Source organism: Mustela erminea, chromosome 5, assembly GCF_009829155.1.
Source record: "Mustela erminea isolate mMusErm1 chromosome 5, mMusErm1.Pri, whole genome shotgun sequence".
Classification (NCBI taxonomy): domain Eukaryota; kingdom Metazoa; phylum Chordata; class Mammalia; order Carnivora; family Mustelidae; genus Mustela; species Mustela erminea.
In genome coordinates, this window is record NC_045618.1 from 70,529,021 (window position 1) to 70,545,274 (window position 16,254).

Genomic DNA, 16,254 nt, shown 5'->3' on the forward strand with positions numbered 1-16,254 from the left:
TGCCCAAGCTAATAGCACAGTTCAAGGATTCTTCTTTGAATCCTTCGTTCACAGGTTTATTTTGCCTTCTACCCTTCTTTCTTCTTCAAACAGTATCTTCTAGCAGATCTCTTTCCCAGATTGAAGTCTTCACATATTTCTTTCAAAAAGAACAAATCTCTACTAAAAATGTATCTACTGTGCTCCCTCCTATCCTGTATACATGTGACCCTCTGGGTCTGCCAGAACTCTGTATCTTGGCCCATTTTCACCTGATGAAGTGAAACACTGAGTAACACAATGTTAACCTCTTCCCATGTGCACATTTAATTCCTTTTAAAAGCCTCAACAGATTTGTTAAGCATGGTTCTTCCTTCTTCCTAGAGATTATGCTCAATGCTCTGTACAGAAATTTCTTAGCTGTTATTATAGATCAGTGCCTCTTGAACATTAATGTTTTTGTTAAATGCAGATTCTGATCCAGCAGCTCTTGGGTGGAGCTTATGATCATGCATTTTGAATAAGCTTCCAGGTGAGGCTCTGGTTATACAGAGTTATGGTTATATAGGCTCTGGTTATACGGAGTACATGGTTATGCAAGGCATCATGAATAGTGGTGAAACTAACAAGTCTTCTAGATATTATTGGGGTCCTCCCAGGAATTTTCTCAAGAGGTGAGTCATACTGTATCTGCAGTCTTCTGCTGGCATAACCAATAGTCATATTTTTGGCCAGGAGTTCTACTCACCCAGGAGTTCCTTCAAAGCTCTTCAGTATATGCATCCCTGGGTCCCAGCTTCCCCCAACCCCTTCACAGTCTATCAATCAAACCAGATTCAAGTTATTTGTATTGCTATCCATTAGACATACATCACCCTTTAGTTTCAAGGGGCAATGTACAAATGTGTCTATAATTCTCTCTCCAATTAACCCCCCAGCAATCTTTCCTCATGAAAACTACAGATTAAATTATTTCTGCATGTTTAGACACCAAATACAAGAACTGGAGCTTAGGGATAAATTTTGTTAATAAACAGAATTTATCTATAATGAAAACCAGCAATTAAAAAGATGCTATATTCCAGGGGTGCCTGGGTGGCTCAGTGGGTTAAAGTTTCTGCCTTCGGCTCAGGTCATGATCCCAGGCTCCTGGGATTGAGCCCCACATCAGGCTCTCTACTTGGCAGGGAGCTTGCCTCCCCCCTGCTTTGCCTGCCTCCCTGCCTACTTGTGATTTCTGTCAAATAAATAAAAATTTATATGTTTATAAAAAATAAAAAATTAAAAAAAAAAAAAAGGGAGTTGGGGGAAATTGGAAGGGGAGGTGAACCATGAGAGACTATGGACTCTGAAAAACAATCTGAGGGGTTTGAAGTGGTGGGGGGGGTGGAGGTTGGGGGAACCAGGTGGTGGGTATTAGAGAGGGCACAGATTGCATGGAGCACTGGGTGTGGTGCAAAAACAATGAATACTGTTATGCTGAAAATAAATAAAAAATAAGTTTAAAAAAAAATTTTTTTAAAAAGATGCTACATTCAAAATAAATAAATAAATAAGTAAAGGCGCTATATTCCTAAACCAGAAGATAAAAAAAGTTGCAATGTAATCATGAATGCTAAATGCAAAAGGAGCAATAGTCACCTATCCCATCACCCTTATAACCTAGCAATGTAGGAGGCATCCCTTTCTTTATAGACGTCTTCCCCTTTACACAGCTAGAGTTAATAGCAATATAGTAAGAGCAGGAGGGGGCCTCTATAGGAAAGACAAGAGTGGAGGTTGTGTATCCTGAAGGACACACTCCAAAGTTAGGCTTAAGTAACTTTCTTTCTTTCTTTCTTTCTTTTTTTTTTTAAAGATTTTATTTATTTATTTGACGGAGAGAATGTGAAAGAGGAACACAAGCAGGGAGAGAGGGAAAGGGAGAAGCAGGCTCCCCACTGAGCAGGGAGTCCAATGTGGGACTCGATCCCAGGCCAGGACCCTGAGATCATGACCTGAGCTGAAGGCAGACGCTTAATGACTGAGCCACCCAGGTGCCCCCTAAGTAACTTTCTGATCATTCATTATTATGTATTTTCTATATCTATTTCCTAATACATTATATAATCAACAACCTGCATTATTTCTACTCCTACCTCCAGGATTCAAGGTTGATGGAAATGATGCACTCAAAGTGGCTAGACCCAGAGCCATTAAGATTAAGTGTAATCTTAACCACTTAATTAGTGGCTCAGCGGGTGCTAAGGCATTGAACAGCTATTTACAGGGAATCAGGAGTCTGTAGGCCATGGGAAAAGCCGAGCCAGCATCATCCTTGCACTCAGAAAATCTGGGGATTGTAACATACAGGCAAAGAGGTATTACGGTGTGGGGAGAAGACAGTCATTTATTCAGTATTCTGCAGTCTATGAGATGCTAGGGGATGAGAATGAGTCTGGTAAAGTTTCCCCTTCAAGGGGCTCCTATTTTACTAGTTACTTAGATCTATCCTTCTTCTTGGTTATCTCTAAGTAATCTTACTACTTAATGATACATCTCAACTGTTACAGAATTTGTGATTTATACCAGAATTCACAAATTCAAATGACTACAAGGCCAGGCAACATAAATGCATAAAAAGTTGATTTAAGATTATAGTGCATAGTGATGTTTTGCAAATTCTGACCTAAAAACAATAAAATTTTTAACAGAATCTTAGTGTTTTGGAGTAAGGATCTGTATCTGGAGACTTTATGGTCTTGAGTTTTGTAAACAGACCCAATTTCAGGTGATTTTTAGCGAAAGTTATCAAATATATAATACACATAACTTCTATCTTTAAACCCTTTCGTACAAATAAATTCACAAGTTTACCCAGTTAGTCTTCCTTTTTTTTTTTTTTTTTAAGATTTTATTTATTTATTTGAGAGAGAGAGAGAAAGATCACAAGTTGGCAGAGCAGCAGGCGGGGCGGTGGGGGGGGGGAGCAGGCTCCCTGCTAAGCAGACAGCCTGATACGGCCTCTATCAAGCTAGGATCCTGAGCTCGATCCTAGTACCGAGATCATGACCTGAGCTAAGGGCAGAGGATTAACACACTGAGCCACCTAGGCGCCCCTCCAATTAGTCTTCTGACGTATTCTTGATGCACAAGAAAACATTATTGCACAACTTAGTGGAAAAATATCAAGGAATGTTTAGAAACCCTGGGTTCTAGTCCTCTTTTTCATGCCTTTCTGTATGATCTAAGGCAAGTCATAATCTTCCTGAACCTTTTCAAGATGATTTTGAGAGGAGATGTAGGTTACATTTTGGGAGAGATAGCACAGCCATCAGTGACTGATAAAGCAGACAATGGGATGCAGAATCCTCAGAGGCAGGCTAGAGGAGAGAAGGTTAAAAAAAATTTTGTGAAGAATCTAAGAGTTAAGGAAGGAATGTGACAGAACCAGTATGTTTAATGCCCTGCTGTTGTAACAAAATACCACAGACTGGGTGGCTTAAACAAAAGAAATTTATTTTCTCATAGTCTGGAACCTAGAAGTTCAAGATCAAGGTGAAAACATACTCGTCCTTAACTGATTTCTGATAAGGGATCTTTTCTTAGCTTGTAGATGGCTGCTTTCTTCACATGGTTGGGAAAGAAAACAAGGAAACAATCCCATCATAAGGGTCCTGCGCTGACGATCTCATCTAAACCTAATTATCTCCCAAAGGCCAGTCTCCAAATACCGTCACACTGCGGGTTAGGGCTTCAACCTGAGTTTGAGAGCAATTCAGTCCATAGCATTTTGCCCTTGGGCCCCCAAATTCATTTTCTTCTCACACATAAAATACACTCATTTCATCCCAACAGTGCCCATTATTAACTCATTCCAGGATTAGGTCTAAAGTCCAAAGCTTAATCTAATATCATCTAAGTCAAATATGGGTAAAACTCAAGATACAGTTCATTCTGAGGCAAAATTCCTCTCCAGCTATGAACCTGCAGAACCAGATAAGTTATACGCTTCCAAAATATAACGGTAGGACAGACACAGGGTAGACATTTGCATTCCAAAAGGGAGGGGCGCCAGGGTGACTCAATCATCAGACTCTAGATTTCTACTCTGGTCGTGATTTCAGGCTCCTGAGACTGAAGACTAAGTCCCGAGTTGGGCTCTGTGCTGGGCATGGAACCTGCTTAAGATTCTCTCTATGCCCCGTCTTCTGTCCCCTGTCCCCCACAGTTCCTCTCTCTTGGAAAAAAAAAAAAGCGTGTGTATGTGTGGGAAATCAGAAGGAAGAATGTGGTGACAGGACCCAAGCAAGTCTAAAACCTAGCAAAATAAATTCCATTAGATCTTAAGGATCAAGAATAATCCTTTTTGGTTCAACATTCCACCTTCCAGGCATACTGGTAGTCAAGCCCACCGAGTCCCCCAAGGCTCCAGGCAGAGGCCATATGACCTGCTGAAACTGAGGCAGTGGCCTGATCTCTGATTTTGCCTTTGGGTTCATTTCTCCTCTGTCCTGAAGAATAATCCACGCGTCCAGAGCCACAGAGCTGCACCATCCCATCTGTCAAATCCAAGAAGTCCAACAGCCTTTCTTCATTTACACTTTACTATATATGCAGTCAGGAGGAATCACAATGCTCCATCAACATTCTGCTTAGAAATCACCTCAGCTAAGTATCTAATTGTACTGCTCACAATTCTTCCTTCTACACAACACTACACTACATCACAGTCCAGCCAAGTTCTTTGCCATTTTAGAATAAGGACTGCGCTTCCTTCACTTTCTAATGACATGTTCTGCATTTCTGGGACTTCACCAGAACTGTCCTTAATGTCTGTATTTCTGGCATGCACCTCAAACCTCTTGTGGCCTCTACCCAGTTACAAAGCCGCTACCACATGCTTAGGTATTCGCTGTTGCAGCACTGCACTCCTGCCCAAATCTGCCTTAGTCAATTCTGCCACAACAGAATACCAAACGGTGGGTAGCTTAAACAGAAATTTATTTTCTCACAGTTCTCGAAACTAGAAGTCTAAGATAAAGGTGCCAGCATGGTTGGTTTCTGGTAAGGGTTTTTTCTTTTTGGCTTGTGGATGGACACTTTCTCACTGGGTCATCACATGGTATGTGTGGGGGGGATGGGTATTAGGGAAGAGAGAACAAGCTCTTTGGTGTCTTTTCTTACAAGGCATCAATCCATCACAAGGGATCTATCCTCTGACCTCTCTAAACCTACCTACCTCGTAGAGGAACCCTTTCCAAATACAATCACACTGGGGGCCAGGGTTTCAACATATGAATTTTGGGGAGACACAACTCAATCTACAACACAGCAACTCAGCATGTCCCTGACAGCTCTGGTAGCAGAACATACATTCTTTCCCCAAGAGGATGAGAGAGGAGCACAGAAGAGAGGGAATTAGAGAAGATTCTCTGAGTTGGTGTATTATACCAAAGGAATGCAGATTTCAGCAAGATATTTCTCTGCTGGGGATCCTGATTATCACTTCACTGTAATAAGTTCAAGATGTAACTATGTAACACATCAAATTCTTTGAAGTAATGAAAAAAAAATGAACAGAACTTTTATAAAAACATTATGGGAAAGATTCAGGATTCTTCAGAGAACTTTGAAGCAATTTTAGAAAACAGACCCCGGCTAAACTTTACTCATTGTTTTTGAAACAGAACTCTGTGATTGGGTCCAAATACCACCATGAAATAAAGCCCTAACAGTCACAGCTAGGGATGGGGATTGGACTGGGGAAGGAAGACTGAAATGGAATCATGGCAAGGCCAACAGAGCACTAACTATGTGCCACACGCTCTTTTTTATTTCTAGACTTAAATGTTTAATGGGTTTAGAAATCATCAAAACAGCCAGATGTACTACAGCTTGAGTTTAACAGGAGGTTAACTGGTGTGAGGAGGACAAGATGACGAGGGTATGCTACATGATGCTGAAGGGCCTTTCCAATACTTAATCCTCTTCCTTTTCTAAAAGATGAGGCAGTGGTTTCTGGAGTGTGCTACTTCTACATGAAGACAGTAGCCTTGTTCTTACATAACTAAAGGGAAAGAAAGCTGGTATCAGTGCCAGCTTCAAGAGCCCAGAAAGGAGAAATGAAATGATTAAACTGCCATCATTCATTCAGATGAACCCAGAGAGGCCACCTAGAGCTATAAGATTAAGGAAGAGGAACAAGCAAGGGCTTCAGGGACAAAATGGTAAAAAGAAAAGGAAAAAAAAAAGTCCAAAAGACTCCAGACAAAGGAAGTAGGTATCCAGTAAGTAGGCTGAAAGGAGAAATAATGCGCCTGCTGAGGAAAGGTACACCAGATTTGAGTTCCTAGAAAAGGAAAGAGATCATTTCAGGAAGGGTCAAGAAGAAAAGAGACCCACTGAGAAACCAACAACAGAAAAATCTGTAACAGTGGTTGGCCCTGAAAAAGATCTCTACAACTCAAAAAGATCTTGGCATTTTACTCATGCTCACTAAAACAGTGCCTGGCATATGATAGATGCACACTACATATTTGCAGAGGAAAAAACACCTTACTGAGTCCCACAACAGCCCTGAGAAGATCTTCCCAAGAATTAGCACAGTGAGATACAACAAAATATAAATGTGCAATATAAAAAGAATAAAATCTACACTGTGGAAGATATAGGCTAGCTATGATTTAGAACAGGGGTGACCTTTAGATTTGTGAAGCCCTTGAAATCACACTCTAATCACATTTTTTAGCAAGAGGGTTCAGTGCTTTTGATTATAATTTCATTGTGAGTTATCAGCAATTGATATATTATTAAATCAATTACTGTACTGGCAAAAGATTATTGGGAATATGATGAATAGGATATATAGAGAGATGTATCTATATATATTATCTAGGTTACAGTTTCATGTGTATTTACATACCACCTGAATTGTTATCCTTTAGACATACGGTACATGGTAAACTACACTTTAAAGATTCAGACTAACACTGTGACTTTGTTGTTCTCTTTATATTGTACTTCCCCTTCATCCCACAAAAGCAATTTTTAGACACATTATCTCATTCATGTTCCTATTGTTGCCTAGGAAAGTTAGGAGTACACCAAAGGCACTTAACCATTTTAGATTTTGATTTTGGCTTCTTAATAAATGTCAGACACTTTTATATTAAATAAACTCACTAACACTAAACCTTTAAATAGCAGAGAATGCAAAATATACTTTCTCAGAGAATTTACAAATTCTAATGGAAAGAACTAGACAGGAACACACCGTATCAATTCCGTGTAGAGCTCACTTCCGTGTAGATAGAGCTCACAAAAGTTTCTGACCTCAAACTCCCTAATGAAATTTCCAAGAAATAAAAACTGAAACAGATCATTAGTGTCCTGGCCATTCGCTGAAGCTCCGGTTCCTTAATGTTTAACTTTTTAAAAAGATTTTATTTACTTGAGAGAGAGCGCGAGGGAGAGAAAGCGCACAAACTGGGGGACGGAGGGAGAAACAGGGGTCCCGCTGAGCAGGGAGCCCATCCCAGAACGTTGGCATCAAGACCTGAAGGCAGGCGCTTAACCGACTGAGCCACCCAGGTGCCCTGTTGATGCTGAATTTTAAAACATTACTGCTTTTCCTAATTACGAACACACTTGTGAACACATTATTTGCTACTGTTACTTAACCGACTCCCCTCCTCATTAAAGTAGGTGGAGAACTGAAAACCAGAGTATACAGTGTGATGCCTTTTAAAAAATTATTTTAAGTTATTACTATTATCAACCCCCACCCCCGCCCACACACACACAATGAAATCGAATAAGCCCTACGCAGGAACTACATTAGAAGAAGCAAAACACACACACACACACACACACACACACACACACACACACACACACACACACACACACACACACACACACACACACACCCCCCCCCCCCCCCCCCCCCCCCCCCCCCCCCCCCCCCCACCTGTATTCGAGCAATTAAACTAAAGCGCAGTCTTTGAACCGCTAAACACCCGGGGGGCGCGTATAATTTTTTTCTTCTTCCGGACGGTGAAAGAGATCAAGATGTTTTAAGAAAGGGTTGACGGTAGATTCTTAGGTCAATTTAGAACGCCCGGAACCATGAAAAACTATGGTGAATGCTCAAGGTCAATGCAGCAAGAGGGGCTCCGCAGAGAGCTTGCTCGGGGGTGGGTACTTCGAGGACTTCAAAGGCCGGGAATGGGGGTGGGGTGGGAAGACTGGAAGGAAGAGGGCGAAGAAAGGGCGGCTGGAAGGAAATGGAGAAACGGGAAGGGGGCAGGCCGGTAGTGGGCTGGAAAAGGAGTCGCCGGGCGGGAGCCCGGGGGTGGGGAAGAAAAGGGGCAAGGAGCCCCGGCCCCGCCCCGGGGAGGCCCGAGCGCCCGGCCGTCCCCCTTACCAGCGGGAGCAGGAAGCCCCAGAGCAGGGCGGTCGCGGCCGTGGGCAGCGGCCGCTGCGGCCCCATCGGACTGCTGGGCGCTCAGCGGCGCGGCGCTTCTCGGCGGGCACAGGTTCCAGGTCCCGCCGCGGCACTGCCTCCGTGGCCGGGGCGGACGGGCGCGGACGGCGCGGGGAGGCGCGGGCCGCCGCTGCTGTTGGGGCCGCCGCTGTAGCGCCGACTTCCTCTTCCGGCTCCGCCCAGAGGACGCGGAAACCCCCGCGCGGGGCACGTGGAGGCCAGGTCGGCGCGCGTCGCCAGTCGGGCGGGTGCTCGGTGCTGTGCGGTCCCGGCGCTGGCAGGCGGCCGGCTGTGGGTCTGGATGTGTCTTGCTCTTTCCAGCTGCCTGACCCGAACTCTCCCGAGAGTCCGGACGGTGGGGGGGGCCCCGCCCAGAGCAACTTTTTCCAATACCCTCTTCCTCCTAGGAGTCCCCGTGCGCCTGCTCTGTACTGCAGTACCGGCCCGGGCGTGCGGGCGGGAAATCTGCGTGCACTGAGCCTTAATTCATCTGCCCACCGGCAGGTCCCGGTCACTCACACGTATATCCCAGATACGTCCATTGGGTCCCAAACTGCTGCCACCTCTGAATCCGGACGTTTCTCTCCTCCAGACTAATGTGTTTAAGACTCCGGGCGGCCCATTATCCACATAACAGTTCTGGATATAAATCAAATCATGTCACTCCCCATCACACTTAGCACAAAATCAAAACTCTACTCTGGCTGCGAAGTGTATATATATGGTCCCAGTCTTCTTCTCTGACCCCGTCTTCACTATTTCCCACGCTTTTGTGACCCCCACATGGCCACCCTTTGGTTCTTTTGTACTGGTTTTCTTTCTCAATACCGGTTCTTTGGCATTCCCTCATCAGCTTAAATGTCACTCCCCCAGAGGGAACTTCCAGACAAACCCATCTCAAGGAGCCATCCAGTCACTTTCTTTACCACGTGGCTTATTTACTCTGTAAAGCACGTTTCACTCTACTGTTTCCTTGCTTATTTATGTGTTCATTTATCTGTGATGTCTCCTCCCACTTAATAGCAAGGAGTGTCTTTGCTTTGTTCACTGCCATATCTCTCATATCTACAATACCTGGCGTAAAGTAGGTCCTCAAATGTTTGTTGGATTCATATTTAATTCTAAACACTGAATAGGATACTATACCTGCCATCCCACAGCTGAGTTTAGCAAGGGACACAGATGTGTGAACAAACATAGTTCAGGATGAATAGCGACTCCTTCCTTTGCACAAGATGCCTGGGACTATCAAAGGAACATATAAAAGGGGTGCCAAAAAAAAATTCCAACCTAAGCTGAGTCTAGAAGGGTGAGTTAATTTTAGCCAGTCAATGTGCAGGGGAAGGGGGGAAACTTCCAGGAAGAGTGAACCATTAGTGTCAAAGCCAAAGGTGACATTGGAGGAACTGCAAAACTTGGGCTTGGCTGAAGTTATGAGTGGTGAAAGATGAAGTGAGAGAAGAGGGCAGAGGCCAAATCACAAACAGATTAGGAGGTCCTGCTTAGAACTTTAGGCTTCATCCAATTGTTGGTAGAAAACCGATGAATAATTAGAGCAGTGACAATTTCTGGTTTAGAAAGCTCTCTTGGTGGCAGGCGGGGTGGCAGCTGGTTTGAAACAGGGCGAGAGTGGGAGCCAGCAAACCTGTTGGACAGCTGTGGTAACCTAACCCGGGCCAGGGATAGTGAGGGCCTGAACTGAGACAGTGATGGGAGAAATGGGGAGAAAAAGATGGACTTGAAAGATCTGTAGTAGAATTTGGTCACTGAGAGGACAAGGGAGATGAAGGAGAGAAAGAGAGGGATGATTGCTAGGATCCTGTCCTGGGCCGTTTATTGAGATGATCACCACAGGAGTTGGGGTTGGGTGGGCAGGCATGCAGAGGGAAATATTTTGGACATGTTTTGAAATTCTTGTAGGCATGCAGAGGGAAATATTTTGGACATGTTTTGAAATTCTTGTAGGACACCCAAGTCAAATGTCTGCAGGTTGATAGCTAGGTAGGTTGGTCCTAAGGTTCGTGGCACAATCAGGCCAGAAAATAGGTCTCCTGCCTGTAGATCACACTTTCTGGCTGCTGAGGGCAAGCAAGTTTCCTCTTCAGTAAAATAGCTGTGTTGGACTAGATGACTTCATCTCTAAATATTGCCTCTTGCCCATAGTGGCACTTTGCCTAGTGAATCTCCAGCGTGGCTCCTGAGGCTGTCTGAAGATCTCTGGTTTTCCTGTCTACATTTATGCCCACTTTTCCTTCTCAATTGGAGAAATTTTTTTGCTTGCAGCCAAAGAAACTATTATAGGCTAGTTCCTTGTACAATCTCTCTTTGCCTGCTTTAGTTTTCTCAGCTGAAAGATATGGACAGTAATACCTGTACTGCTTGCCTTGCATGATTTTTGCAAAAATTATCTGATTTTTAATGTGGGTAAAATTACTCTGAAAAATAATTTTTTTTTAAGCAGCAGGAGGAGAAGGAGTGAAGGAGAAAGAAAAGACTGATAGAAGGCTGTGTTATTGCTGTCATCTGAAGTATCAGCATTGTTTGTCATAATTCCCCTGACAGATGGTATCTCTTTGGTCAAAGTCCCTATTCAGGATGAGGTGAAGGAAACTGGGAGAGTTAATGGAAGATTAAAAGAGTCTTGTGTAATGATTCAACTACTGGAAGGGCTATTAACAGTTATTTGGAGGACACCACTGTAACACATGAATTTCCCTGCAAGTATTAGGTATGATAAAGAATCCCAGCACAAGTTTTAGCCAATATTTTTCTTCCACAAATAAACTATGTATAAAAATCCAATTACAGGGGTGCCTGGGTGGCTCAGTCATTAACTATCTGCCTTTAGCTCAGGTCATGATCCCAGGGTCCTGGGATCAAGCCCTGCATAGGGCTCCCTGCCCAATGCGAGGCTGGATGTGAGGTTGGATGGGGGGCTGGATGTGGGGCTTGATCCCAGGATCCTGGGATCATGACCTGAGCTGAAGGCAGAGGCTTTAACCCATTGAGCCACCCAGGCGCCCCTCTTCTAAGTGTTTTATAGTTTGTGGTCTATGTTTTAAGTCTTTAGAGCATTTTGAGTTGATTTTTGTGCTTATCACTCTTTTAATGGGAATAACGATTATCACCTCAGTCTCAGGAATTATCTTGTCCATAGATTAAAAAGCTTCTTAGAGTTTCCTGGTATTGCTTTTCTGTAAAGACTACCTGGCTTTGGTTAAATGTTTTCCTCCTCTAATACCTGTTTATGAGGCATTTCTCCTTGAGAGAACATGTGACTTAAATGGTTCCTGGTTCACAAGAGGTGACTGGGACCAGAGAGGCGAGCCAACAGCTATGGTTTCATCACTAGATCTTCTCTTCACCTGTTCACATTTTTTATTTCTGTTATTGACAGAATCCCTTCCCATTGGAATTATGTCAGTTAGTCAAATATAGTTGCAATTTCCTACATAAGAGGCGACTTGAAATTTAACTTGAATCTTCGGGAGTGCAGAAGAGTATTCAGTAGTTGAAAGTATTGAGAGAAAAAATTTCCTAAAGCTCATAGTTGGGGAGCAGCATGTGATCCAAGGTGATAGACCAAAATTCAAACTCTGGTCACTTCTCTTAGGAAATCTTGTAAACTGGAAACAATGGAAACTCCTCTTCCTCTTCCTCCTCCTCTTCCTTCTTCTTCTTGTTCTTTTTTAAAGGATTTATTTATTTGAAAGAGGGAGAGCACACCCACAGTGGAGAGGGGCAGAGGGAGAGAGAGTCTGAAGCAGACCCTGCACTGAGCAGGGAGCCCAATGGAGCCATGGGGCTCCATTTCACGATCCTGAGATCAGGGCCCTGAGATCACGACCTGAGCTGAAACCAAGAATCGGATGCTTAATTGACTGCACCACTTGGGCTCCCCAACAAGGAACTTCTTGAATGCAACATCATGCAAAATTTAATAATAATGTCTTATAAGCTATTATTATTATTATTTTAAAGCTCACATTTATACCTGTGTTTTTTGCATACATTATCTAATTCATTTAAAGCAATTTTATGAGATAACTTATTACTTTCATTTTGCAGATGAGGAAGTATAGAGGTCAAACTCTCATATGAAATCTTCCACAGGGACACCTGGGTGGCTCAGTGGGTTAAAGCCTCTGCCTTCAGTTCAGGTCATGATCCCAGGGTCCTGGGATCAAGCCCTGCATTGGGCTCTCTGCTCAGCGGGGAGCCTGCTTACCCCTCTCTCTTTGCCTGCCTCTCTGCCTACTTGTGATCTGTCAAATAAATAAATAAAATCTTAAAAAAAAAAAAGAAATCTTCCACAAGATATGGAGCAGGAATTTAAGCCCAATGAGATAGGATTCTGGAAAGACAGAGCTGTAGGGAGCATCCAGAATCTGTAAATTAGATTCCCCTTTCTATCACTATAGGTGCTCAATAAATGTTTGCTTAATTAAAAACTTTTGCCAATAATTAAGAAGCCTGTGTTGCTGTTTTGAATATTTTTAGGTTCAACTAAATTACTTCTGAAGTGTCTTCTGAAGCTTAAATAGAACTAGATTTTGAGGAACCACTGGAACTAATTTTTTTAAAACTCAGTTCTTTTATTTTTAAAAAATTTTTAAAGATTTATTTATTTATTTATTTGAAAGAGAGAGGAGAAAAAGAGAGAGAGGTGGGAGCAGAGGGAGAGGGAGAGAGAGAATCTCAAGCAAACTCCCTGCTAAGCTTGGAGCCTGACATGGTGTTTGACTCCAAGGTCATGAACCTGAGCCAAAACCAAGAATGCTCAACTGAGTGAGCCACCCAGATGCCCCCAATTCTTTTATTTTGATTTGCTTAGAAAAATCTGAAAGTCTTCTTATTGGGAATAAGGAGGGAGAAATTTAAGTAACAGAGTCAATATTAAAATGATTCTTTTGGGCCATAAGATTATTAAACCCAGAAATACATGTATTTTAAAGTAATGTTAACTTTTTGAACAGCTTGAATTTACCAAGCTAGTGCCTGATAATAGCAGATTTTTTCCTTCTAGGTTATATTTTACACTAAAAATGAATAAAGATAACTTGATGTATATGTATGATAACAGTATAGGTAGAATACTTACGAATTCTTTGAATGAATAAATTATTTTACAAAAAAATTTCTGAAAGCAAATGTATTGTAAGCTAGAGTTATATTGTTCCCGGTGTTGGAGCATAACAAGAGGTGCTATTGTCTATATAAATCAGTGTGATTTTGAAGCAGTGGTTGATTTTTAGATGTTGCTGGGAATGGCAAAGCGTAGACCATTTCCAAGCTTTCCAGGCAAAGCAGATTGAAATCACATGTTACTAAAATCCCTTTTTGGCTTTAGATGAATTAATTGACGTGGTTTTCTAGCTTGGGCACTACAGTATTATCTCTTGGCATGTTGAGACTGCTCTAGGCTTTTAAAACCAAGTCACTTTATTACAGGAGCTTCCAGATTAATAAACTGTCACCTACAGCAAGTAAATGCAGTCAGATCTTGCCACACAAAGATATTTGCAAGCTTCTAAGGTGCCATTCATTATACAACAGAATAGTTTCCACAGGACCTTTCTGGCTCTATTTTGCTATGAATCTATGAACTATTAGCTACTTGGGGGGACAGACTCAGGACTTTCGACTAACAGTATAATTCAGGAAATTATATTGATCTCCTATTATGTGCCAGGTGAATAAGGAGAATTTACATTTGTTAACCAATGCTCTACTTTCCCCAGTTCGATGCTGACAACAATTAATAAAAATAAATTAATATCTTGGGGCGCCTGGGTGGCTCAGTGGGTTAAAGCCTCTGCCTTCGACTCAGGTCATGATTCCAGGGTCCTGGGACTGAGCCCCGCGTTGGGCTCTCTGCTCAGCAGGGAGCCTGTTTCCCTTCCTCTCTCTCTGCCTGCCTCTCTGCCTACCTGTGATCCCTGTCTGTCAAATAAATAAATAAAATCTTTTTTAAAAATTTTAAAAAATAAATTAATATCTTAAGTCAACATTTAATGAGCTGTCTGGTTTGGCAGGAATGTTACATTCACAACGATGTGTAGGCTGATCCCCAAGAATTCTTTGCCGAAAATATAAAGCATATAATTATGTCTCCTCATTAACAAAGCCTTGACAGTATTAAGCTTTCGCCTTCTTTTCCATGTTTTTCATTAACCTACACCTGTCATTCTGTGTCAGGTGTACATGCTGGAGATCGTGGTGATAGGGCCACGTGACATCACCAGCCCAGTCTAGGCATTAGTGTGCGACCCAGTCAGTAACTACAGCTGGTCATTTCCAGCCACTCAGATCAGCTGACATGGGAACAATTTAAATGAGGCTGGTGACCCAATGTCACGAGATAGAGATTTAAAGGTCATGGGTTAAAAATTCAATAATGAAAGAGAAGAGCATAGGAAATAGAGAAGAGTGAGAAAGGTATTTTACAATTTACAAAGATAAAAGAGCACTGTATGTTCTTTAACTTAGCTTTTTCTGGAATTATACTATACTCACAGGAAAGGGCACATATTGTAAACGTTCACTGTGATGAGCTTTCACAAACTCCACATGTCTGTGTACACAGAACGTGATCAGAAACTCCTCCAAAGTCCCTATTGTATTTCCTTCTAGCTACTATTTGCTCCCAAGAGGAACTATATATTGACTTCTGTTTCCCTCCAGCATTATTAAGATGTAACTGACATATAACGTTGTGTAAATTTAAGGCCTACAAAATGATGATTCAATATACATATATATTGTGAGATGATTGCCACAATAAGGTAAGTTAACACATACAATACCTCATATAGTTACCTTTTATGTGTGTGTGTGGTGAGAACTACTACTTGACTCTCTGAGCAGCTTTCATGTATAAAGAACAGTGTTGTTAACTATGGTCACCATACTGTACATTTATTTGATCCCCAGAACTTAGACATTTTATAAATGGAAGTTTGTGCCTTTGACTCACATCTCCCCATTTCCTCCATCTCCCTGGCAACAACCATCTACAGTTTCTGTGAGTTCAGCTTTTTTAGATTCTGTATATAAATGAATTTATATAGTATTTGTCTTTCTCTGACTTATATTCACTTAGCACGATGTCCTCAAGTTTCATCCATGTTCTCCATGCTAAGATCTCCTCCTTTTTTATGGTTGAAAAATATTTCGTGTGTATAGGTGTATATACACATACATTTTCTTTATCCATTCATTTATTGACAGGTACTTAGGTTGTCTTCATGTCTTGGCTCTTGTGAACAGTGCTGCACTGGACATGGCGTGCTGATAGCTCGAAGTTAGTGATTCACTTCCCTCAGTTATACGCCCGGAGGTGGGATTGTTGTTTTCTACCGTGGCTGCACCAATTTATATTCCCACCAAGAGTACACAAAGGTTCCCTTTTCTCCACATCCTTGCCAACATTTGTCTTCAGTTTTTTTTTTTTTTTAAGATTTATTTATTTACTTATTTGACAGAGAGACAGAAAGAGTGAGAGAGTGAGAGAGCACAAGCAGGAGAACAGCAGGCGGAGGGAGAAGCAGGTGCGCTACCCAGCAAGGAGCCTGATGCAGGACTCCGTCCTAGGACTCTGGGATCATGACCTGAGCTGAAGGCAGACGCTTGACTGGCTGAGCCACCCAGCTGTTCCTTTTGTCTTTTTGATAGTAGCCATTCTAGCAGGAGTTAGGTGGTATTTTGTTGTGGTTTTGATTTGCATTTCCTTGATTATTAGTGATGTTGAGCACCTTTTTATGTGTCTGTTGGAATGGCTTTCTGACTTCTATCACCACATATTTTGT

The 16,254-nt window shown here is 42.3% G+C and overlaps 1 protein-coding gene across 4 annotated transcripts in view; it reads right to left on the minus strand.

Moving 5' to 3' along the window:
* Positions 1-8,756, minus strand: part of SPPL2A (signal peptide peptidase like 2A) — a 52,685-nt gene extending 43,929 nt beyond the window's left edge. Inside the window, exon 1 of one of the 4 annotated variants that reach the window (XM_032343713.1) lies at positions 8,387-8,751. In XM_032343713.1, the coding sequence (XP_032199604.1) occupies positions 8,387-8,452 (66 nt within the window). In that variant the 5' untranslated portion in view covers positions 8,453-8,751. Of the gene's footprint in view, positions 1-8,386 lie in introns of all 4 variants that reach the window. The other 3 variants (XM_032343715.1, XM_032343712.1, XM_032343714.1) reach the window with 3 other exon arrangements.
* Between the last annotated feature and the right edge of the window lie 7,498 nt (positions 8,757-16,254).